The 26,504-nt window shown below is 40.9% G+C and overlaps 1 protein-coding gene across 7 annotated transcripts in view; it reads left to right on the top strand.

Moving 5' to 3' along the window:
• The window catches only part of rbm27 (RNA binding motif protein 27), a 95,624-nt gene that overhangs the window by 39,574 nt on the left and 29,546 nt on the right, over positions 1–26,504 (top strand). For all 7 annotated transcript variants that reach the window (XM_033029890.1, XM_033029887.1, XM_033029891.1 and 4 more), the window contains exons 9-17: positions 4,156–4,305; positions 7,743–7,887; positions 10,089–10,248; positions 10,397–10,639; positions 11,204–11,347; positions 14,436–14,558; positions 16,281–16,355; positions 19,454–19,624; positions 23,393–23,497. In XM_033029890.1, the coding sequence (XP_032885781.1) occupies positions 4,156–4,305; positions 7,743–7,887; positions 10,089–10,248; positions 10,397–10,639; positions 11,204–11,347; positions 14,436–14,558; positions 16,281–16,355; positions 19,454–19,624; positions 23,393–23,497 (1,316 nt within the window). The remainder of the gene's footprint in view (positions 1–4,155; positions 4,306–7,742; positions 7,888–10,088; positions 10,249–10,396; positions 10,640–11,203; positions 11,348–14,435; positions 14,559–16,280; positions 16,356–19,453; positions 19,625–23,392; positions 23,498–26,504) is intronic.

Genomic DNA, 26,504 nt, shown 5'->3' with positions numbered 1-26,504 from the left:
AAGTGACTTCATCTATGAAAACATCTTAGATGTTTTAAATCTAATAAAAAGTAACCACAGATGCTGGTTTATACCAAAGATGTATCTTTAGATGTTTTCTTGCAATTGAACATGGCATGCTTCCCATTTAGCTTTTTGGGGAGGTTTTGAGGTGGCTGATATAGATGTAGAACTGAAGACTATTCTACAAATGGGGCAGGAGTTGTTTGTTGGGGCAGGCAGCTGGGTACTTCAGATGTGCACTCCTGTAATTAGCACAGGACTTGCTTATACTCTTTGCTCTCTTGAGGTTCTTCATTGTGCAAAACGTCAATAATCTGCCATTCTATTATCCTGATATTTTGGTCTGTGACTCACTGTTTCCAGTGCTTCCTGAGAACTTTTGCTGCTGTGTAATGTATTTAAAAAAAAAAAAAACAGATAAAAGTCCCGAGTTTGCTGGTTAAGAGTTTTATTGTGCTAGCTTGAAAGTTCTTTCTCCACTTTGAGCAGTCATGGGCGAGGAGTTCCCGAGAGTCAGTAGGAATATTGCATTTGTTTCAAGGAGGCATTGAGAATATAATGAATTATTTAATCTATCTTCCCAGAAATCTCCGTGTGATAGGACTATATATTTTTGGAGTCTGGTAAGTCAGGCAAGTGAATAATGTGGCATGGCCAACAGAGCTGTCTGAGTCAAGTGAGAGTTAAGAGTGTTTTATTGGCATATGCCCCTTAAAGGGAAATTCTTGCCTGCAGCAACATAATCTGAGGGTCCAGGGTTCAAGTCCCTGTTCGGGCGCCAATGGAGAGAAGGCAGGTACAGGATACTGAGTTGGATGATCAGCCATGATCATATTGAATGGCGGTGCAGGCTCGAAGGGCCGAATGGCCTACTCATGCACCTATTTTCTATGTTTCTAATAGATATGCAAACAAAGCACTCAGAGGCTATAATAATCAAGAAAAATTTCAACATATAAAAACAAACACACAATATAGTGCAGTATATTGTATTATTAACAATATAGTGTGCATTTAAAGTGCAGCAATAACAATGTAGGGCCCCAGCACTGGTGATGTTAACCTGGGAGTCGCTACTGACATTGGCTTGCTTTCTATGTAGTTCAAGTCACAGAGCAAATGGGAGGGCTGGGATCACCACTGACTGGTAAACCATACATTTTATAGCAGGCTTGAAGTCTTGAACTTCAAACACATTCTTCCACATTCAACCAAAGGCTGTTCTGGCTCATTCAACATAATGGAGAATTTCATCATCATTTTCTGCCTTCACTGACAGGTGACACCCAAGATGTAGGACGTGCTCTATGCTTTCCAGGGTCTCAACATGAACATTTATTGTTGGAGGGAAGCAGGGCGACAGGTTTGTAGAGGGCTTTAGTCATAAGGATATTGAGGGCAACACCAACCTTGTTTCAGTGAAAGTCAGCGATGGGTTAGAGCCTGGCTTTTAAGCATGCTCTAATGCATGCATTGTGTGCATGCTGCAACCTAACCGAACTAGTCGGTGACCATTATACAATTAATGGCTGCAGAGTTTATTCTTTTAGTTGTACCTGAAAGTAGACATATAGCCTGTTATTCTCTAAAGTAAATTCAGACACCATGCAAACACCAATATGCAGATCCTTTGGTTGGGGGTGGGGTGAGGCAATAAATGTTAAACTCTATTTTATAGCCGATTTAGTTATATTAAAATGTTGAAAAGCTGCACCTGGTCCTTGTATTTATCTAATGTCTTTGAAGTAATATCCCAAGAGCCTCCAGAGAAGCATTATCGAACAACCACTGTCTCAAGAATTATTTTCTTTTGAGTGATCAGGCATTGAAAGTCTATCTCAAACTCCTTCATTTCTAAAGGCACGAGCAGGCCATTTGAACGTGCAATCGCATGTTACAGAGGTTTTCCGACCGTTGTTGAGCTGGACTTCTTGGATCTGTAATACATTGATAGTGGGAAAAGAAAACAATGTGTTTATAAATCAGTGTGATATTTGAATTTGAGAGGAGCTTGATGGTGGTTTACTGGGTGGCAGCGTTCATGGGCGTGGAAAATTTGGTACAGGAAACAATGGTAAATTGTAGCAGTTACTGTGCACTTATGAAGGAAGTTGATGTTGGATTGCGGTTAAATCAAATTGGTTTCAATGTGTTAGGATTTTGTTGAACTCTTAAATGTTTATTTGTTTTTTGTTGTAGTTCATTGATTTGACCTGTGACACTGAAATTAACTCTGGATAGCTTTCTCAGTTTAGGGGCAATAAAGATGGAGAAAGAATGCAGAGTGTTAAGGGCCTGTCCCTTTTAGGTGACTGCCGGCGACTAGACTTGTCGCAGCTTGTCTTCTCCTGATGTAGGTGTTGTCATAGGTTGTCGCCAGGATGGCGTAGGTTGTCGCTGGTGCTGACCGGTGAATTCCATTGTCGTAGTCGCCTAAAAAATCGCCTAAGAGGGACAGGCCCTTCAAAAAAAAAAACACCCAACAACCTTTCTGTACTACTTTCCAACCTGCACCTCACCACTGCCATTATACTGGACTTGGGCAATAAGGTTCAGGTGACAGAGAATTTAATTAGATTTTGTTTTGAATTTATTTCTTTGTCAGTATTTTATGTCTGTAATGATGGTGAATCTGTTGGTGCTTTCTGTCATTACTTTATAAAATTGCCAGCAACTTTTGGCATCCATATGGAAGCATTTAAATATCTAAACTACCCTGCTTTTTATTCATTCAATAATGGCCGAGGCTAAATAGTTCTGTTTTTTTCTGGAGAAATTATAGTGCATAAAAGGTAGAATTTGATTTCAAATTAGTTATTTGATGGAATCTGAACAAAATTATGGATTAACATGAACTTTAAATATTTATGAACAGCATCTGCTGCAACAAAAAATGTAAATACTGCATCTTGCTCAGGCAGAAGTGTCTGGAGTTTTTAATCATGTACAAGATAGGAATCCTGCAAATATTTATCGGCAGTATTCTAGCCCTGAGAAATTTTTTTTCACCCAATATCACATTGTGCAAAATTAATATTTAAAATAATCTTTACAGCTCCTCCTTTAAGCCCTAATAGTTTGGTTTAACTGATCTTATTTTTTATCTTTACTATTTGTGAGATCTCTTTATTTCATTGCCATCATAGGTTTTCCATAGGTATCCTTATAGTTCCACAGTTGTTCTACGACAGCATTTGTCCAACAATACAGAACGTTGCCACACATGACCTACACTGTAAAGCCACATCCATCTTGATTAAAATACGTTACTTTTAACGAGGCCTCCACCATCAAAGTCCCTTAGAGAGTGCATTTGGTGAGCAAGATAATTTGATTTGCTGCACTTGTCCTGTTGTGACAGGGAGCGGTTGAGGGTTGGGTACCCGATAATGAATGGGTTGCTTTCTGACTCTCCAAAATCTTTGTCATTTAAGTAATGTTAGGAAAGTGATTGGATTCTCTCAATTTCCCTGGATTAGGGCATCTCCAACGGTATTCTTGAACACTTGGCACAATCCTCACTCAAACAGTGATTAAGTTTAAGTTGTAATCCTAAGAGCCAGCCAATATTGTAAAATTCTTCACTAAACAGCCCTGCCTCTGACTAGCTCATGTGGTTCAATTTGTACCAAAATGGATTGCAGCATCTATGCCCAGTTTCTTCAGTAGGCTGCTGCTACTTAATTGTTGTTGGGTCAAATTCCTGGTATGCACACTGTGCCTGAGATAGGACCTTCACTAGATTTGCAATAGTTCAGTAAACAGACACATTGGGCACACTGGCATTTATTAACTATATTCATTTAATACATAAAAGATAAAAAATGAGCATTCTATCTGACCTGGAAAGAAGTTTAATGCTCAACTAAATCTAAAAATAGGTTTAGAGTTTGTTTTAAATCTTTTCACCTGCAATATCCAAGCTACTATTTTTAGAACTTCAACAGAATTCTTAAATTAGAAATTGCTGAGAATGTTTAGTCATTATAATTTTCATTCTCACAGCAAGCATGTCAAGCAATAAAATTTGTATTTTAATTTCTCCAAGTTTTTTTTAAATTGTATTTGTAACAGCCTGGTACAGTTTTGCTAAATTCCTTACTTCAGTTCACTATGCATTTGTTAAAGATTAATGAAGTGCTTCTGTTTCAGATAACTATGAGCCTGATGGTTATAATCCTGAGGCTCCCAGTATTACCGGTGGTGCAAGACCTCCCTATCGACACTACATCCCACGCGTTCAGACGGAGCGTCCTAATTTGATTGGATTAACGTCCAGCACCATGGATAGTCCTCAACGAGGTAAAAGTTTGCCTGCTACAAACTTTAAGAATGTTACCTATTCATACATTTGTTTTTTGCCAAGGGCTGGTGGTTCAGAATTCAAAATGAGAATTAACATTTACACCCAGTGTTATTCATGAAAGTTTCTATGAACCTTCTCAATCCTTAGCTTTTGTGTTATTAAATTTACAAGCTTTACAACAATATAGTCACAATATTTTTGGTTTCTAATGGATTAACAACAAATCTAATGTTAAAATAATTACACATGATATTCTCACAAAGGCAGCTTTTGAGCATGCATATTATGTGAATTATTCTTTACATGGTAAGTACGTTCTTAATTGGTGAAATAGGCTACAATTTTCTTGGTTCCTTAAGAGGATGGAGTTTTAAACAAAAAACAGTTATTGTCCCTCATCTAAATGGACAGTAAATCTGAATAACTCTTACATATTGAAGTGTTTGTGCCTAAAATGTATGCCTGTAATAAAAATAATTATATAATTCAATATTCTGCACTGAAGGAAATTTACAAATCACTAAATCCAGCAGGGTTAAACATGAATCATTGGGTTATATATTTTAGTGATCTGTCATTGGATTTAGAATTATATTTCGTTGTTATATTTTTACGGGCGTATACACCTTGCTAGAGGGCGAGGGAATATTTTTCCTGCTCAACAATTTATTGGAGCAGGAAAATAAAATTAAAGTGTTGTAGGTGCTTACTTTTGAAATTTTATTGCCTGAGCTAATGTTCGTTTTTGACAGAGGCATACTGAACACCCAATAAGCGAGTTCGGTATTCCGTAAAATGCAAGGAATCATGGGAATTGTCAAAGGTCATTCGTGATAAAGAAAAAGCGAACTAAGCGCTGGCTGTATAAACTGTGCATAAATTGTTAGCTATTCTACCAATGAATTAATCTAGAATTCTGCTAACTCAATAGCAGACAGGCGTCCCTCTCCCCCCATCCCCCCCACCCTCTCTCTCTTTTTATCGACATTTGATAGGGTAATTGATACCCCGTTAATTACCATGTAGGAAGGAACTGCAATGCTGGTTTACACCATAGGTAGACACAATGTGCTGAGTTACTGCAGCATTTTGTGTGTATTCCCGTTGACTGGTGCTCGGCTTTTGCCAACACCGGGGGGAGTTCACCGACAGCCACTGGACAAGGCGAGAGATGCAGCTGACGGTTCCCAGCCCGTCGGGGAACGGGTTCCACGGGTGTTGGAGCAGAGTTGAGCTGGAGTTAGCGGTTCTTCTCCGCGCTGGCTGTAAGCCTGGGGCCGCCACGGCTCCGGGCCGGTGTCCCGTCAGTCCAGGGTCACCCCGGACAGGGATGGGACACTCGGGAGGGGACGAGGACGGTAGTGAGACTCAGCTCACAAATCTGCCTCCTGAGGTTATGCAGGAGAGGGATGCGTGGTTCGCCCCCTGTATAATAACCCTGTATAACCCGGGAGGGCTGCCCGAGTGAGAATGGAACCCATACACCCAGGCTGAGGGGGACCGGATCGTGATTCATCTGTTGGGACAGTGGAGAATAGGAGGCAGGGTGGACAGACAGACAGACAGACAGAGAGAGAGAGGGTTCCTCTCCATGCAAATGTTATTATACCTGCCTTAGTAACTTCCCCACCGCCCACTGTGTGAAAAAAGTTGAACCTCTGGTTCTTATTACATTTTTCCCCTGACATCTTAGCCCCCAAGTTCTTTTTGGTCCAAGACAACTTTCCTTCCTCCCTTCAACCCCACCTGTTCCCGTGTCCACCCTCCCTGCGCCCTACGATGACTTACGTTTACCTAGTTAGATTAATTTGGTTTAGGGACACAGCACAGAAACAGGCCCTTGGTTCTGGTTTGTACCCTAAGGCCTTTCTCTTCCTGTGAATAGTCCCCACCACTTCCTCCCAAACTCCAGTGTTAATGCCGAGTAATTGGCCCTTTCATGCACGTTTTTGTCACATGCAGTTTGTGCACATTAGATTGTCACTGCTGAGATTTCTGCATGGACCAGTGGAGAAGGGAGAAATAGTGTTGCTTACTCCAGTAACAATTCACAGCGCTTGCAGCGCCGGAGACCCAGGTTCGATCCTGACAACGGATACTGTAGTCAGGTCTGTATACACACAGCAGCTCTTGTTTATCTCGAGTGACCTATGACCTGGGCATGCGCAGTTGAAATACCGAACACACTTATTCCAAAGAACAAAAATACTTGTGTTTTCTTTAACTTAAGAGGATTTGTTTTTGATCTTAAAGGGAAATCATTTTGAATTTATTCAGGATAAATCATTCCATGCAGATTTCAGTGTTAATTATTTATTCGACATTTTATTCTTAAAGACTGCTTTCTTGAATTTGGCCTGAAATAAATTGCAGTAATTTGCCCAAGAACATCATACGATGGAGATAGATATAAAGGGATGGGACTGGTACTGTGTTGTACATCAGTTCCTTATTGAAAATTTTCTGTTGAGAAACAAATCTGCTCAATGTTTCATCCTCTTCACATGCTCACTGGAGGCCACTGCAGTGTGGACAAGATAGTCGGCCACCACCTTACAGCTTGCGTGTTTGTCAAGAAAGTCTGGAAAGGGATACAGTGGTCTTTGTTGAGATTTGTTTCTCCAACTGATTCTAGGCAAAAATGTGTAGCTCAGCACTGTGCTTCACTGGCTATTCCCAGGGATGTAAACTGAGAGTACCATCGACTGCTGCTGGAAGATAATCTATTCTGTGAAAGTGGCACTTTGCCCTGCCCAAAACCGGTTTGTCTTCTAATGCAGAGAGTTGACCATAAAGGAATGCTGCCAACCTCTGTGTTGAGCAAAGATCCTATAGCAAGCAAGATAGATCACTCGACGAAAAATAAGCAGTACGGTCATGGGCAGATTCATGGGTAATTTTCGGCCCCATTTCGGTAACCGGCTTCCGTCTCCGCACCAAAGATCTCATAGCAAAGGTAACTAGTGCGGAGACGGAAGCCGGTTACGGAAACATCCTCGTAAAAATAAAAGTTCTTTGGTAAAAATCTTCTCATTTTCAGAATTATAATTTATTAACACAAACTGTTCCCCCGCAACGTTGATTTCACTGCGGGTCGGGTCGGGTCGGGTTACTGAATTGGATGAAAAAAAGGCCCACGTTCCGCCCCGTTGCGTACTACACGTCAGCCCATTGCATTTAGAAGGAGTGGTCTATAGGATCTTTGGTGTTGAGGGCCGCGGTAAAGCTTGGTGGTAGTTGCACTTACCCGCAAAGGATCTGTGGGGAAAGACTCAAGTCGATGGTCCTATCACCATTGGGTGCTGAGCGGCTGAGCCAATGCCACAGTCTCTCAAATGTTTTACTAATCTAGTGTTTGAGATAAAACATTAGTGACTTCACTTTGTAAATTAACACATTGATATTAACTTTCTCCTATTTTTGACCTTTTTAGTACCTATAAAACTTAATCAAGCGGAGATGTGCATAGCTGCAACTGCCGGCAACAACGCTTCACGTGTGGTCATTGAACCAGAATCCAGAAAGAGAACTGTGGTGGCCTTGGATGGGCCACCAATGAAAAAACTTTGGATGGAAAAGTAAGGTTGCATTGTTATGCACTTTTTTGGTTCATATTTTTGTTTTGAAGAGGTGTCTAGAGTCGTTCCTTAGATATGGGCTGTGGGCCGAGCATCAAAAATGTGTTTAGAATTTAATGTTCTTGACCCATGTCTGGTATCTACTTGAAATTTGGCACAGATTATAATTGAGAAGGAATTCATAACTCGTCACACTAATTAATTAAGCTAATTAGAAAATTAGATCGAAAAAGGTACAGAGCCATCTAGTGCTCAATGCTCATATTACGCTATGGGGAGCCTAATTCCGTGTTGCGGTCTATTTAAACCATATTATTATACACATACACACACACACACACACACACTGTGAATATGACTGGAGTTATATAATAAAAATAATATAATGAATATAATTGTGAGTCCGTTGAGTGAGACTGCTGCTGAGGTCCCGGGTTTCACCGGCTCCTGAACCCACCTAATTAATGGGTGAGGCCAGATTCTGTGCGGTCCCCTGTTTACTGAACCCCATTGACTGCTTTGTGCAGAGTGGGGGTCACGGCTATAGTGAGACTGGGGCGGTGCCAGGCTGGGGGAAGGCTGAGGCATCTTCCACTGAGAGGAAAATGCCTAACCCTAACTCGCCCCCCCCCTCCAGAGCTGCCCACGGCTGGAGCTGCTTGGGGATCGGCTGCGGGCTCCGTACGTGTGGCCGCTCTCAGCAGCAGCCCACCCGATGTCACGATTACACCGAATGTCAACATGGTGGGGAGCAGCACTGCCCTGCACGCCGCCCGGGTGGCCTTCAGCACCACCATAGCGCCGGCTCCGTCGGTCCACCCACTCGCTCGCTGCAAAACCGGCCGGCCGACTGACCCCTCACTGCACCCACCACCGGCCAGCGATCAGACCTACTGACCCCTCACAGCACCCACTGGCCGGCCGACCCCTCACTGCACCCACCGGCCGGCCGACAGCCCGACCGACTGGCTGACCCTAATCCTAACCCTAGCTCTACATTTTTATTTATCATTTTTATTTCACAGTTCACAACATCATAACTTAAAGATAAATCAGTTGTAAAACAAAATTATCAGCAAGGTTAGCATTACCTTTATTCCTTCGAAACCTTGCTATTGTGATGTTATTAGGAGGCAGCCCTGATCGCAGTGTGCTCGCTGCCTAGCTAGCATGAAACCAAGCGCGTGATTGGTCAATTGGCGTCTGACTCGATGTCAAAAGTGCTTTGTTTGGACAATTACTTCATGGAAAATTTGAGTTTTTTCTCATATTTTAAAAATATGTGCAGGTTTTGTTCTTGACGAGTTTCAGGTATGATTTCTATAAACATTTTACACAATAAGTTATAAATACAGATTTGGGTCACTAATGAAACGAAAAAGCACCCCGTCCCACAGTATAATAGCTGTTTTGGAGATTTTTTTCCTTATATTTAAATGGACACATGCATATTGAAAGTAAAATATGAAGGTTATGCATTCAGTGGAGAGAAAGTATTGTATCTTTCTAGTCTAGATTACAACATTTGTTTTTAATTAAACACATCCTTTTATACTTTTTACATTAATTTGGTAACCATTTTCATGTTGAGACAAGGTGATTATGAAGAAATGAGAATAACCCCAGCGTTCCTGTCATTTGGAATCTCATAGCTAAAATCTACTTTCCACCCCATGTTCCTCTCCTTAGCTCCTCCTGCTCAAAGATCTACCATCAACTTTTGAACTCGGTGCACAGGTCTCTAGGGTAGAGAGCTTCCAAAATTTATCTGCGACTCTTCACAAAGAAATTTCTTGTCTCAGTCCAAAATAAGCAGCTATTTATCTGAATGTTCTAGAATTCTGATTTCTCTAAACAGAGATCTCTGCATCTATTCTGGAATCCCAATATTTTTACTTATCTAAACCTTAGGAAGTGTCGGCCACTTACTCTCATGCAAACCTGATAATGGCAACACCTCCTATTCCTCCATTTTACAAGAGAGCAGTCTGGTGTTTATAGAGATAGAATTGCATGTTGATTTTAGAAGCTGCTTATTTTGGTAGTGATGGTTTGAAAGATACATTTGGGATTGGATTTAAATTTGACGCAACTAAATTTCACTACATCCTAATGTTCAAAGCTGATTCTTAACCAAGTGTAAAAGTTTTCAATTCTGGGTATTATTTTGTAAATGCTACACTTTTTTTCAAAATTTGCAGGCAACATTTTAACCATCAAAACAAACAAGGTTTCCAGAAGAAAATTCAGCATGCTTACGATAACACAAAGCTGGAGGTACGCAAGATCCCAAGGGAAATGAACACCATTACCCAGCTGAATGAACATTTCAGTAAATTTGGTACTATTGTCAACATTCAGGTAAGAGAACTGGAGGAAGATAATTCATGAATACTTCATGTTTAAATTATGCAGTAAACATCGATACAACTCTTATTTATTAATGAGCATTGAATTTGAGGAATTTTATTTTTTCTGTATCATCTCGATTCCCTGCTTAATCCCACAGGTTGCATTTGGAGGGGATCCAGAAGCAGCTCTCATTCAGTACTCGCACAATGAGGAGGCAAAGCGAGCCATTTCCAGTACTGCCGCAGTATTGAACAATAGATTTATTAGGGTGTATTGGCACAGAGAAAACAATGGGATTCAACATCAACAACATCAACAACATCAACAACATCAGCATCAGCATCAGCATGAAGTTCAGACACAACAATTAGCAGTATCGCAACACAACACAGTTCATAAGGTACTATTTTATTATTATACATTCAGCTCCCTATGTTGGAAACTATGTCGATGTCTTTTGCTTGATCTTTTCTCCCTTGCTTTACTATATTGCAGTCATTAAAATCATTTTTTATCCTACATTGTTTTTACTTCACACTGTATTTTATTCAACTGTTTATCCTTGCTTTAAAATAAAAACTGAATGGGAAATTACCATTCTGGTTTTGTTAAAAGTACAGAAATGACCAGTTATCAAATGTAACCTAGGCTTCCTTGATGTAGGGTCAGGTGCTTTTGTCATTTGCATCCTGCAAACAATCAATTGTAGTTTGCTTTTTGTTTTTACAAACATGTTACTTAAAAAATGATATGTCACTGAATTATGTTTGCATTCAGTCTTAACACTTTTTGAGAAAGCTTATTATAAACCGCAGATTCTATAAAGGGTGACCAGACCATTTTCTAAAAGCAGGCATTCAAAAATCTCATTGTTAATATAGAAGCATGGAATTTTTTTTTTTAAGTTGATGAGCTTGGAGGAAGAAGTGTTATGATGTCTCAGACCTGTTTTCTGTGATTTTAGATTTTAAATCGAAACCAAAGTCCAGGGTCTTTTGTGCTAACAAATACACCAGCAAAGCAACGACTTGGGTCAGTTGGTGGAAATCAGCCTGACGGGTTGCAACCCTGTTCAAACCAGTTTGGGACAGGTGGAGAAGCTTCGCAGGTATCTGATATTAATATTTTCATGTTTCTCCCTCTTGACAAAAAATTGTATTTGTGGAAATGAATGTTGAGCAAATAGGGATGGGGACAGGTTCTTTAAGTGATTTTGAACACCAAGAAAAGAAATACTAAACTTGAAACATTTGATGTAATGAGCTGATGTAATGTGTAAGATAGGCCTGATAAGGAGCTCAAAGTAAAAAGCTGCTGGAGCAACTCGGCGAGTCAGACACTCCCCTGAGGGGAATGGGCTGATGATGTTACAGAGATCCACTTCATGTAGACTTTTATCTGCTTTCCAATGGGACAGCACTCTTTGTGATTCCCTCATGTGCTCATCTCTTCCAATCCATTCCTCCACCTCTTCAGGCACTTCCCCTGCAATCGTAGGAGGTGCAACACCTATGCCCGAAACTTCTCCCTCACCTCCATCCAGGGACCTAGGCAGCCTTTCCAGGTGTGGTAAAGATGCACAGACACCACACCACCTCCATTGCATTAAACGCTTTCAATATCACTGCCTCTACATTGGTGAGATCAAGCACAGACTAAGCAACCACTTTGCTGAGCACCTGTATTCTTCTGTCATGGCTTTCCAGAGTTCCAAGTTTTAATTCATCTTCCCATTCCCACATGGGCCTATCAGGGTGTGGCCAAATGCAAACTATAGGAACAGCACCTATTCTGCCTGGGTAATCTACATCCCAATGGCATGAACGCTTAATAATAACACCAGGAAAAGATGGTTGAGTATCGACTCAAAGTGCTGGAGGAACTCAGTGGGTCAGGCGACATCTCTGGAGAAAAAGGATGGCTGACATTTGGGGTCAGAACTCTTCGTCAGGCTGACCCTTCTTATGAGTCTGAAGTCCCTTCAGACTGAGTCTGCAGAAGGGGCCCGATTTGAAATGTCACCCATCCTTTTTCTCCAGACTTGCTGCCTAACCCGCTGAGTTACTCCAGCAATTTGGTCTATCTTCAATATACACCAGCATCTGCAGTTCCTTTCTACATTAAGATGGTTGAGTATTTGGCAGTGGCTTGCAAGGCAGTCATGTTGAATACATTTAATTTTTGGCATCTACAATGATGGTGTTGAAAGTGAGAGTTCACACTAGGAATTGAAAGGGAAGGTTGGGAATCATTTGTCATTAAATGTGGTTAAAGGATGTACTTGGGTTTTGTGGATAAGTTAAGGTTAGAGGGCAGTTGCAAAGTTAAGTGAGAAACTAAGGAAAGGTGGATGGAGCTGGATGGAATATTTGCCCTTGAGGACTGTGATAGGGGAATGCATGGTGAAAATTCAATTGGGTCAGTAAAGAGAATTGTGGAAGAAGCAAATGAAACTCTGGATGATTCCAATTTATATATAAAAGGATAAACCTGAGCTGCATTTCTTTTTCATTGAATAATGTGAAGTAAATACTACAGGGCTATTTTTCTGTGTTTTAAAGTTGGATAAATACAGGTTTGTGTAATTCAAACTTTTGGTTGCCCAGATCTTAAATTGAAACAGGGATATTGCTTTGACAATCAATGTGCGGATGATTAACCAATAATGTCCAGCTCCAGTATGTGCCTTTTGATGCATGCACAATTGGTGTTAAAGGTGGATTGGATTATATTTTAAAGAATGTTAAGAACAGGAACCAGAGGGATAGTTTTATCGCACAGAGGGTGTTATGAATATGGAATGATTTGCCAGAGGAAGTGGTTGAGGCAGGTACTATAACAGCATTTAAAATATGTTTGCACAGGTACACGAATAGAAAAGGTTTAAAGCAGGGGTTCCCAACCTTTGTCGTCCCGTTTACCCCTGGCAACTTTAATACCACATAACAATGTTATTTCACTTATTTAAGAACAACTGATGATGAACAGATACCAATATACCAGAACCAAACAATGGGAACAAAAAAAGCACAAATCCAGAATCAACAAATTTATCCCCTGGGTGGCCAAAATATACCCCCTGGGGGTAAATTTACCCCAGGTTGGGAACCCCTGGCTTAAAGGAATAAGGATCAAACACAGTTAAATGAAACTTTGCGTGGGTGGACATTGTGGTCAACATGAACGAGTTAGCAGAAAGGCCTGTTTCCCTGTAGTATGACTTGATTATGACAATTTTCAGGTGTCACTAAAAGAACTGTGAAAACCAATGTATGTAGTGTTCTAGCAAATAAATTACAGATTTACTTAAGTTGTAATAAAGTGATTAGAATTGACCAAGTTAATAGAAACTATCTACTTTTAATGTCCTTGAGCAGAAAAGAGTTTGATTAATAACGCCACAGACCTCTGTTCATCAGAGATGATGAAGCATCATGGCAATCTTGATTAGTACAGGTGTCAGTTTATGGGGCGAAGGCAGGAGAATGGGGTTAGGAGGGGGAGATAGATCAGCCATGATTGAATGGCGGTGTTGACTTGATGGGCCGAATGGCCTAATTCTACCCCTATCACTTATGTCCTTATGGCAAAGTGCTGTAAATGAATTTGTTACTGTTCTTTGAAGACCTGTTTTTCTTCCCCTACTTCAAAAATATGACCAAAGGTTCATCATAAGAATGCAATAAGATACATAGTAACACTTGTCTACTGGACTCAGAAGGATGTTTGTTTGCCTTGGACTACTTCAGAAAGCAGGGAAAACATAATGGGGGGGGGGCCCCCCCGGACAATGTTTAACTAATTCCAGTTTTGGAACAGAACAGTACTCATAGGTACATAATAAGAAAAAAAACAATATGCAGTATGGTGGGAAAATCATTTTGCCTTGTGATGGTGATTGAATTAGATACTTGAATGTGTTACCAGCAAAAAAATATTTATTATACCGTAATATATGGAGTACTGTGGAATTGAAAGAGCAGATTGCTCTTCTGTTTGAAATATGGAAATATATAATGATTACAGATGATATTGCAACCGGTTATTCAACCTCACCTGAATGTTATGACTAACATTTTCTGATGCCATCCGGTTATTTTGTTCTAATGCAGAAATTGGATGATGTTTCACATGGTGTAATACTTGACCGTGATTCTAACACAGTGAACTTATTGTGCTAATTCTGATTCCCCTAGGTGCTTCCTTCATCCACCAGTCTGGTAAAGGCAGGCTATAGTTCTTCTATCACAAAACCAACTCATAAGTCTATAGCACAGAGTAAAGCACTTGAAACTAAAGAAGCTCAGAAGAAAAAACAGGTACTTGGACATTATTGCTGTTTGTTTTGAAATCGCTGATCTTAAAGTTATCATTCAAAGATATTAAGTATTATAAAATGGGTCTAAGAATCTCTGCAGGTACACAAAAATGCTGGAGAAACTCAGCGGGTGCAGCAGCATCTATGGAGCGAAGGAGATAGGCAACGTTTCGGGCCAAAACCCTTCTTCAGACTAAGAATCTCTGCAATCTGATTGGCTAAAAGCGGCTGCTGTACCGTGAGGCAAATCATGTGTCCGGTAATTACCGGATGCATGATTTGGAAAATAGCAGATTTTTATTTTTATTTTACTTTTTTCCCCCCATTCTATAAAACAGATGATGCTCAGGTCTATTTCGTGCTTCGGTAAGAATTGTGGGCACGCAGTAACTTTGGAATGGTCTAAAACCAGTTGGCAAATGGTTTAAACCATTCCAAAGTTACCTTGTGCACACAATTCCTACCGACGCACTCAGATCTGTGCATCATTTGTATACTGACAAATTAATTTCTGTATCATTAATAAATTATGAATGACAGACTGGTTTCCTGTAAATGAAATCTGTTTAGTTGTGACATAAATGGTAGTTGGCAAATGGCATCTTCATTTTTACAGGAAACAGAATAATACTTATTTCAGTCTTCCCATCAAATTGATACTCATTAAATTGAAAATGTATTTATTTCAAACCCTGTATAATGCGAGATGACCACTTAATATATGGAATCATTCTGTTACAAATGAACCTTAAGCAAATAGGCAGAGAGGTGGCAAATGTGAGGTTAACATCAACAATTGGTGAAAATCGATAAGCAGCTGCTTCTAAAAGGTGGTGGAGTGGACAATGAAAGACAGTGCTTCCATGTACATTAAAGTTCAAAATGAGCGATTCCGATATAAAACCAAATGGAAGCGTAGTCCTTATTCTTGTACTTATAACGTGGAAGGAGGGCATTTATCCAATTATGTTTATGCTCAATTTGGGACGATCTAATTGGTCCCATTCCTCTAATAATCTCCTAGAGGATAGGACACGAGAGGACAAAAATTATGCTTCTAAATAAACTGATCGGATAACCTATTGTCAGAACAGAAAAGAACGGGTGTCAAGAGTTATGGGGAGAAGGCAGGAAAATGGGATTAGGAGGCAGAGATCAGCCATTATTAAATGGCGGAGAAGACTCGATGGGGCGAATGGCCTAATTCTACTACCAAAACTTGTGAACTTGTGAAAAGCTAGAACAAGGGCATAAAAATGAATTTACTTTTATGGCAGTGTGGTAAGATCCTGGTTGGAGAAACATTTTGAAGGTGTTTTTTTATAATAGGAAATTTATTGGTAAAGTGAGGGATATTTATTAAAATAAAATGTTGCGTGACTAGCTGCCCACCTCATAAGAGTTTTTATTCTCGAGTCTTACACCAACGCTTTGGAATAATGACAATAAATTTTCATAGACTTTGCAGATTTGTGTCCATAATTGGTAAAATATTGACTCCAGAATAAATTGTGTTCTATGTTGCAAGTATATTGTAGTCCTTTTATAATATGACCCACAATGTTCTTAACTTTGAGATTGGGATCTTTTCCAGAAATCTTTAAACATATCTGTTTCAGAAAATGTTTTTTATAATCGGGTCAATTTTATTTTACTGCGGTTTAACAGTATAAACATTTTGTTTGAAATATTGCTAAAATAAAATGTCTACTTTTAATTTTAGGAAGCTTTTAAATTGCAGCAAGATATGAGGAAGAAACAACAAGAGATGCTGGAAAAACAAATTGAGTACCAGAAGGTAAAAGCACATGTCAAAAATTAAGTTTGTCTCCAAATTACGAACTCCCAACATTTTTATACAAATGAGTGTTTGGGGGGCGGGGTCGGTGGGATGGATTTGCTGGCTGCTGTGGGACTGCAGGCATAGTCTGCCATGTGGGAACAATTTGCGTCCTCTGCTGTGTTCTTTCTCTATACACCAATATTCCTCGATCTATTAATTACTAACCTACCTCCTAATGATCAAGTTTCTATTACCTGCTGGATCACTGAGCATTTCAAATGTTGATAAAGGTTTAAATGAATTTAATAATATTGTGAAATTTGCTTAATTGATTTGCAAGGTAATTCTACTTGGGAGGTACATTAATGCAAATGGGACCAGGAGTTTGTCTACTAATTTTTAACGGTAGCTGGGCAGAAAAGATTGAATACAGAATACAGAAGGTAGCAAGTTGACCCCTTGTGGTTCTGCTGGATCACTGCTATTTCAACTAATCAGTACAACTTCCCCACCCATCTCTCCCATCCCAAAGAAAATAATTAATTGTTACCAGAACACCAATCTTGCTCTTGACATTAGCAAGACCAAGGAGCTCATTGTTTACTTCTGGAGAGAAAGCTGAGGAATCACAAACCTGACTTTGTCAATAGTGGTGGAGAGAGTCAACAGCTTCACATTCCTCTGTGTGCATATGTCTGAAGATCTCTGGGCCCAGTAACTTGATACAATCACAAAGAAAGCTCATCAACACCTCTACTTCCTCAGAAGTTTGAGGCGATTCAGGATGTCATTGAATACTCTATCAAGCTTCAGTAGAGAACAGTGAGTGTGCATCATGGCCTGGTTCCGCAACTGGAACGCCCAGGAATGAAGGGGAATACAGAGTAGTGGACATTGCCACAGTCCACAGATAATGACCATTGAAGGGATCTATAGGAGGTGCTGCCTCCAAAGGACACCTATCAAAAATCCACACCACCCAGGCCACGCTTGCATTTTGCTATTACCTTGGGAAGAAAATTCAGAGGCCTGAAAACCAAACCACAACACTCAACAACAGCTATTTCGCAGCAAACATTTGCTATTGAACACAACACAACACTAATCTCAGTAACTATGATCTTCTATGGACTGTGTCTTTGGTTGCCACAGATGTTGTACGTTTGTATTATTATGGTCACCTAATATGCCTACTAATTTATTGTATTAATTATATATTTATGTTATTGCATTTACAGGCCTGTTAACCTGCAGCAAGTAATTCCTTGCTGGTACATATGACAATAAAATATTCTTGATTGCCTGTCTGTTCTCTGTAGCCTTGCAAAAAATGTCCTCACCACATTTTTGTCCAGTGGTCTTTTGGAAAATGAACATAGAATCTGGATTCACCAAATCTGTAGACATTGCTTTTCAGTATCCATCTGCACAATAAGAACTGGTTTTCCGTGTGTCGCTTTTCATTTCCTCCTTCTATATTTTATACTTGTGATCTCTAGTCCTTGACCCCTCCACTGAAGGGAACAGCCATTCATTATCTATTATATCTAGACCCGTAACATTTTATTAGCTGGTTAAAATGACATGAAGGTTGTTTTCCATCATTAGTCAAGGAGCAAGAAAGCCATGCTGGGATTGGATGGAACACTTAGGCCACTGTTTAAGCTCTGCATACAGTTCCACCACATGATAAGAAAATTCTGACTGCACTTGAGAAAGTGCAGACTAGTTTTATGAAGATGTTGCAAGTACTAAATTTTAATTATGTGGAAAGATGGAAATGCGAAGGTGTTTGAGGAACAGAGGAAGCTGAGGGTAGACTTAATTGAAGTGGAATATAAAAGGTGGGCCTATTTTGCAAATGTGATTGGCCATAAACTAAAGTAATGGACACATTACTTTAAAAAGATTGGACTGAGATGGTGTGGGGGGTCTGGCACTCAATGTCTGGAAAGGTAATTGAGACAGAACTCCTCGCCACATTGAAAATTTGTCTCGAAAGGCCGAATGGCCTACTCTTGCACCTACTTTCTATGTTTCCAGGGCTTCGATGTCTGTTTGAAAAGCTGTGACTTGTAAGGGGGAAATCTTTTAGGACCGAGATGAGGAAAACTTTTTTCACACAGAGAGTGGTGAATCTGGAATTCCCTGCCGCAGAAGGTAGTTGAGGCCAGTTAATTGGCTATATTTAAGAGGGAGTTAGATGTGGCCCTTGTGGCTAAAGGGATCAGGGGGTATGGAGAGAAGGCAGGTACAGGATACTGAGTTGGATGATCAGCCATGATCATATTGAATGGCGGTGCAGGCTCGAAGGGCCGAATGGCCTACTCCTGCACCTATTTTCTATGTTTCTATAAGGCCATTCCTCAAATCCTGGAAAATGGATTAAGGTTGGGCAACTCTTTTTGTTGATCACCTGATGTGATGGACTCAGTGGCTTTTTTCTTTACATTTTCCTGAATTTCATGAATATTGTTTGTCTTTATTTCGGTTCCAAGTGTTTTAAAAATAAGGCCAAATGTCACAGGACTCTGATCATGTCCTGTGACATTCAGCCTAATTCACTTGATATAACCCTATTCACTTGATATCTCCTCATAAGATGACCCTCTCACTCCCTGGTAAAAACAGGCATATTCTCCTTGAGGTAGGAAAACCAAAACTGCACCCAGTACTTCAGGTAGCATCTCTTTTGGAGTCTTATATAATTGCATTTTTCTTACTCTAACATCTTTGCAGTAATGGTGTGCGTATCATTTGGCTTCCTAATTGCTAGATGTACCTGCAGGTTAATTTTCCAAGATTCATCCAACCACCTCTGTAAATTGAAAGGCCTCTTGGGAAATAACGAGTAAAAGAAATGTATGTTGTGCAAGGCCATTATTCAGAGGAATGCAGATGTAAGATTGAGATAATAAGGACAATTTTCCCTGCAGTTTTGCATAATATGTTAGACCTATTCATTTTTTCCCTTCTGTTATTGCACCATTCTAAATTTGAAAGATTTTGTATAATTCATGTGACAGTGTTCATTTTGCAAGGATAGTACTATTGATTTTACGTTATTGAGTATAGATTGAGAACTATTTGAATATTTTTAATTTCCTTTACAGGTATTAATTTGCAGGTTGGAAAAGAATAAAAATATGAAAACAGAGGACAGAGCCAAAATTATGAAAACCATTAATGATATAACGGAAAGAATATCACAATTGCGAGATGAGCTAAAAGCCACATCAGCACCAACGCCATCGGTTCCAGCGCAACCAAAATCTAAATCTGACGTTAGTCTCTGATTCTTTTCATATATAGTTAACCAGTGCCTTATTTGTTTTAAAATGTTAATAATAAGAAGAGAATTTCTTTAGTTTTACTGGAAGAGTAACATTTGGTCCTGGAACTGGTTTATTATTGTCACGTGTACCAAGGTACAGTGAAAAACGTTGGTTTGTGTGCTATCCAGTAAAGCACGCCATTCATGAGTACAGGTGCACAACCTTTTATCCGAAGATCCAAATAACGAAAACCTCCGAATAGCGGCCATTTTTGGGGTCCTTGAAGAAAGGTCCTTGAAAACGTTCACCGAGGGCGGCTCGCAGAGGTGACAGCGGAACCTCCGGTCGGTCCTCGAAGAAAGGGGAACTAAATCCCCATTCATAAAAGAGAAGGTGAGGGTATATTGCGCGGGAAGGTTAATAATTGACAATATGCTGCGGCCTGCCCGCTGAGTTAAAAAGTTCCCACGGTAGACTCACGATACACAGTGTATCGTGAATCTTGCGTGGGAACTTTTTAACTCAGCGGGCAGGCCGCAGCATATTGTCAATTATTAACCTTCCCGCGCAATATACCCTCACCTTCTCTTTTATGAATGGGGATTTAGTTCCCGTTTCTTCGAGGACCGACCGGAGGTTCCGCTGTCACCTCTGCGGGCCGCCCTCGGTGAACGTTTTCAAGCGCAAGCACGGAGATCCCAGAGACCCACAGCCAACAGCAGCCCAGCCCAGCCCCGCTCCAACTACAGAGGAAAACTGCAAACTGGCCGGAGACGTCAGGACCACCAGAAGCCGTTCCCCGAGCTGCGCCCCCTCATCGGGACACCGACCCCCAGGCCCACTGCAAGCACGGAGATCCCACAGACCCACAGCCAGCAGCAGTCCAGCCCCGTTCCAACCAAAGATCTTTGGTTCCTACTACAGAGGAACCTGGGTTGCGGATGACGGGGCGCAGCTCGGGGCGTCGTAGGGGTCCATCGGGGAGCGGGTTCCTGTTGGTCCTGATGTCTCCGGCCACCTGCCATCCTCCGGGAACTGTACCGCCCTTGCAGGAGAGTGGGGTTGTTTGCAGTTGCAGAGGGAGGGGGCAAGGGCGGTACAGTTCCCAGTCTCAGCTCCAGTCCAGGGGGGTGGCCGGAGACGTCAGGACCAACGGGACACCGACCCCCAGGCCCACTGCAAGCACGGAGATCCCAGAGACCCACAGCCAGCAGCAACTCCAGCCCAGCCCCGCTCCAACTCCAGAGGAACACGTAGGGGAAGAAGCTGATGGTGTGCAAGGTACGTCTTGTTCTTGGGGTGGCGGATGAGGGGGCGCAGCTCGGGCTGTGGGCAAACTGCCACTTGTCGCCGTAGCGGCCCATCGGGGAGCGGATTCCTCTGGAGTTGGAGGGGGAGGGGGGTATTGTGCTGTTTGATCGCCCCCTGCTATCCCAGGGACAGGGAGACACATCGGCTTTTTAGACTGGTGGGCAATCACTTCCAAAGTTCTGCCCACACAGTCAGTGCACCTCTCCTACACTGCATTTCATACAAACATTTATTCTGCAAGAAAAAACTACATAGTAGACACAAACTCGCGACCGAGTAACTGCCAGGATCGAGGCGCAAACTCGCGACCTAGCTCGGCCCCGAGCTAGGCCGCCTAAGGGCATGTAGCCCCGCTAGGGTGACATGAGTGCGAGAGTTGATTCAATGCTGCGGGCACATTTACAAATTCAGGAATTCATTCAACACACTGCATTACATACAGACATTTATTCTGCAAGAAAAAACGACATTGAAGACTCAAACTCGCGACTGAGTAACTGCCGGGATCAAGGCGCAAACTCGCGACCTTGCGGATATGAGCCGAGCACTCTACCACTGAGCCAGCCATTAAAATCTACGCTAAAAAATTTCCATTCCGAAGACCGACAAATTCTGAATTACGAAAAGTGTCTGGTCCCAAGGCTTTCGGATAAAAGGTTGTGCACCTGTACTATCAAGCCATGCACCAGTACAACAGGCTTGCAAAGAGAAAAATACCATAGAGTGATACAGCTGCAGGGAGAGTGCAGAAAAGTGCAAGGGCCACAATGAGGTAGGTTTGCAAATCAAGATGACACCCTCTGCCCACGAGAGGATTTTTCAGACGTCTGATAAGAGCAGGGAGGAAGCTGTTCCGGAATCTGGTGGAACGTGCTTTCAAACATTTGCAGTTTCCATCCAATGGGAAAGGGGGAGAAAAGAGGAAATGACTGGTATGAGAGTTTCTTGATTATATTGTTTGCTTTCGCGAGGCATTGTGGAGTGTAGATGAAGTCAGAAGTGGGAAGCTGGTTTGTGTAATAGGATGGGCTGCATCTACAACCCTACAATTTCTTACCTAGTTGGGCAGAGCAGTTGCCAAATCAAGTTAAAATGCTTCCCACAAACCTGCTTTCTATGGATCTCGAGAATTTGTTCAATGAGTCATTGCAGACATGCTAATTTTCCCGAGGAATCTGAGACGTTGTCGTGATTTCTTGGCAATCACATCTGTGTGGTTGGACCAGGACAAATTGTTGGTTGTGAAGTAAGTTTTCTGGAAAGTTATAGAAGTAGATATTGGGGTTGAATGAAATAAGGAATTAGATTTGCTGAAGACTGGTCTGAGACATGACCTTTTTCTGTTTGCTATAAGTTACAACCATGTACAGGTTATTGTTACAATGGGAAATGAATACATTTGATTTACTTGCCCAATAGAACTCACTATTTTAAAAAAAAAAGTAATTTATTGGCTTTTAAGAATGAAATTTATGCTTGAATACTGTCCCATTGAGCTCTAGATTTAGTTAAGATTCATTAGAAAGAATGTTGCCATCAGTTTAATTTTAAAAAAAAACTGCTTATGTTCAAGCAGCTTTCTTTGCTTCGAAGATCTTTCCTCGTCCGACTTGTTTACCTGAGCTTTTTCTAAGATAGCAAATTAGTTACTATAATCTCATTTACTGATCTAAAAGGAGCTTGGTAATAAATCTAGATACTACACTGGTGAGTTGAAAAAGCAGTTTGTATTCAGGCAAATCTCAAAATTAAGAGACTATCTCCATTCTGGATTGAGACCCTTTCTCTGGACTGAAGTAGTAGAGGGGAGATCACCACTATCTTCTGGGAGAAGATAGAGAAGCATGAAAGCCCTGATGTCCAGACTGAAGAACAGCTTCTGCCCCACTGCTATCAGAGCCTTGTACATGTCACCTCCTTCACATTCTCTTCCTGGAGGTGCTGCCATGTACTCTTACTCTTAACTCTACCTCATTTGGTTATTCCATTATTGCACTATTATGTATTTGGAATAGTTAAGATTTATCATTAATTGTATTTATCATTGCCATTACCATGCACACAGTTTACTCTGAGCTTCAAACAAACAAGGAATTTTATTGTATCCTGGTATGCATGACATAAACTAATCTGAGGTAGAAGCAGTGGACCTGCCAAACTTATTGCCCAAGGTCCATGAGTTCTTTACCATTTGGTAGTTAGAAGTTACGATGGAGGATGCACAGGGGTGAATGGTTTATAAAGGCTTTGGGAATTGGAAGGAAGGACAAGTGATCTTTCCAATCAGAATTATCTGTACATTGAGTAATTTAACAAACTTAACAATTTGAGAATTTAGTTAGAGCAGATTAATTAAGTGGTTGCCATTTTTTTTCTAATTGAATGCCATAAGTTAGAGTATCAACTGTTTTATTGACTTTAGAAGTTATAGTTGAAGGTTGATTTATCTTTTTTTTTTGTATCTAGGCACAGAAGGAATTATTGGATGCAGAACTGGATTTTCACAAGAAGCTTAACTCGGGAGAGGATACGACAGATTTGCGTAAAAAGCTGAACCAGCTCCAAGTGGAGGTGAGGTTTGTCGTAAATACATCAACAAAGACAGTCAGATATTTAGCTTACAAAGTAACCTGAATAGGCGATTTCACAACTATCACCTTGTGGTTGACACCAAATAAATAAAATAGAACTAAATCTCGGTTTCTGCGTAAAATGGGTTTGGAAGGACCTAAAGTGGTTTTGAAATGTTGCAGATCTACAGCACAGCTGCAAAGCATGCAGCTGATTTTAGCACCAGGTTGTCATTGTTACAAAATGTATCAAAATTGGAGAAACCAAGGAACTGGATACTGGAATGACTTGACTTAAATGACAAAGTGCTGGTGTGACTTAGCCGGTCAGGCAGCATCTCTGGAGGATAAGGATAGATTAAATTCATCAGACTGATTGTAGTAGGGAGGGAAAGAAGGCTGGAAAAAGAGTAGGGGTGGGACAGAGCTTGGCAAGTGATAGGTGGATACAGGTGAGTATTTTATTGGCAGATGGGTTGGCAAAGGTTAGAGATGAAAAAGGAGATAAGGGTGTAAGATAACGAATGAAGGAATGTGAAGCCAGACAAAGGGATGCAGCAGGAAGGGAGTGGGGTTATCGTGCCTGCCCAGGCAGGATACTGTAAGAAGCGGGGTAAAAAGGGTGTGGGTGGATGGTTTATTACCTAAAATAGGCGAATGAATTATTGGGTTGTAAACCACCCAAGCGTATTATGAGGTGCTGTTCCTCCAGTTTGCGGGTGGCCTCTGGCAATAGAGAAGGCCCAAGACAGGGAGGTCATTATGGGAAGGGAAGTTAAAATGGCTAGCAACCGGGAGATTCAGCAGGCCTAAGCGAACTGAGCGCATTTTAAAAATGGTGTAGGAAATATGGGATTGAGATTATGATTAAGGCATGTTGGTGGTTTGAATAGAGTAAACTTCCCTCTTCATTTAACCTGTGCAATTCAGGTTTCACTTCAGCTGAGAAAGTAAAATTACTATTCCATAATACATTTCCAAAGAAAGATGAAAGAATCAAGTATAACTTCAAATTAATATGATAATAAATCGCTGAATTGACTGTTGAAATGTTGAGTTGCAGATAGAAAAAAGGCAAAATAAAGGATAATCAAACATCAATGCATTTTCAATTATTTAAAATGTAGCATAATTAAATCTCACATTTCTGAAAGTTGTGCACAGTTCCTGTGAGGTTGATTAAATGGGTAAAGCCTAATGGGGGAGGTGGTCTTTACCCAGCCAATTGCCAGGAATGTACAGTGGCTTGCAAAAGTTTTCATACCCCTTGAACTTTTCCACATTTTGTCACGTTACAACCACAAACGTAAATGTATTTTATTTGGGATTTTATGTGATAGACCAACACAAAGTGGTGCATAATTGTGAAGTGGAAGGAAAATGATACATGGTTTTCAAATTTTTTTACAAATAAAAAACTGAAAAGTGTGGCGTGCAAAAGTATTCAGCCGCCCTGAGTCAATACTTTGTAGAACCACCTTTCGCTGCAATTACAGCTGCAAGTCTTTTGGGGTATGTCTCTACCAGCTTTGCACATCTAGAGACTGACATGTTTGCCCATTCTTCTTTGCAAAATAGCTCAAGCTCAGTCAGATTTGGATGGAGAGTGTCTGTGAACAGCAATTTTCAAGTCTTGCCAGAGATTCTCAATTGGATTTAGGTCTGGACTTTGACTGGGCCATTCTAACACATGAATATGCTTTGATCTAAACCATTCCATTGTAGCTCTGGCTGTATGTTTAGGGTCGTTGTCCTGCTGGAAGGTGAACCTCCGCCCCAGTCTCAAGTCTTTTGCAGACTCTAACAGGTTTTCTTCCAAGATTGCCCTGTATTTGGCTCCATCCATCTTCCCATCAACTCTGATCAGCTTCCCTGTCCCTGCTGAAGAAAAGCATCCCCACAGCATGATGCTGCCACCACCATGTTTCACAGTGGGGATGGTGTGTTCAGGGTGATGTGCAGTGTTAGTTTTCACCCACACATAGCGTTTTGCATTTAGGCCAAAAACTTCAATTTTGGTCGCATCTGACCAGAGCACCTTCCTCCACATGTTTGCTGTGTCCCCCACATGGCTTGTGGCAAACTGCAAACGGGACTTCTTATGGCTTTTTTTCAACAATGGCTTTCTTCTTGCCACTCTTCCATAAAGGCCCGATTTGTGGAGTGCACGACTAATAGTTGTCCTGTGGACAGATTCTCCCACCTGAGCTGTGGACCTCTGCAGCTCCTCCAGAGTTGCCATGGCTGCTTCTCTGATCAATGCTCTCCTTGCCCGGCCTGTCAGTTTAGGTGGACGGCCATGTCTTGGTAGGTTTGCAGTTGTGCCATACTCTTTCCTTTTTCGGATGATGGATTGAACAGTGCTCCGTGAGATGTTCAAAGCTTGGGATATTTTTTTATAACCTAACCCTGCTTTAAACTTCTCCACAACTTTATCCCTGACCTGTCTGGTGTGTTCCTTGGGCTTCATGATGCTGTCTGTTCACTAATGTTCTCGTAACAAACCTCTGAGGCCTTCACAGAACAGCTGTATTTATACTGAGATTAGATTACAAACAAGTGGACTCTATTTACTAATTAGGTGACTTCTGAAGGCAATTGGTTGCACTGGATTTTATTTGGAGGTATCAGAGTAAAGGGGGCTGAATACTTTTGCACGCCACACTATTCAGTTTTTTATTTGTAAAAAAAATTTGAAAACCATGTATCATTTTCCTTCCACTTCACAATTATGCACCACTTTGTGTTGGTCTATCACATAAAATCCCAATAAAATACATTTACGTTTGTGGTTGTAACGTGACAAAATGTGGAAAAGTTCAAGAGGTATGAATACTTTTGCAAGCCACTGTATGTCTGCCTACATTCCTCTGGTAGTCAGTAGTCTTAATATGTTGTATATGAAGGCCCCACTTCAGAATACCCAAGCAGAACATGACAGTTCATTGGATTCTAAAGTATTTTAAACTTTAAAAAACATTTAACCATAATCTAGGTCGGCACAGTGG

Source organism: Amblyraja radiata, chromosome 11 (genome assembly GCF_010909765.2).
Source record: "Amblyraja radiata isolate CabotCenter1 chromosome 11, sAmbRad1.1.pri, whole genome shotgun sequence".
Classification (NCBI taxonomy): Eukaryota; Metazoa; Chordata; class Chondrichthyes; order Rajiformes; family Rajidae; genus Amblyraja; species Amblyraja radiata.
This window is presented reverse-complemented; position numbering and strand designations above follow the sequence as displayed.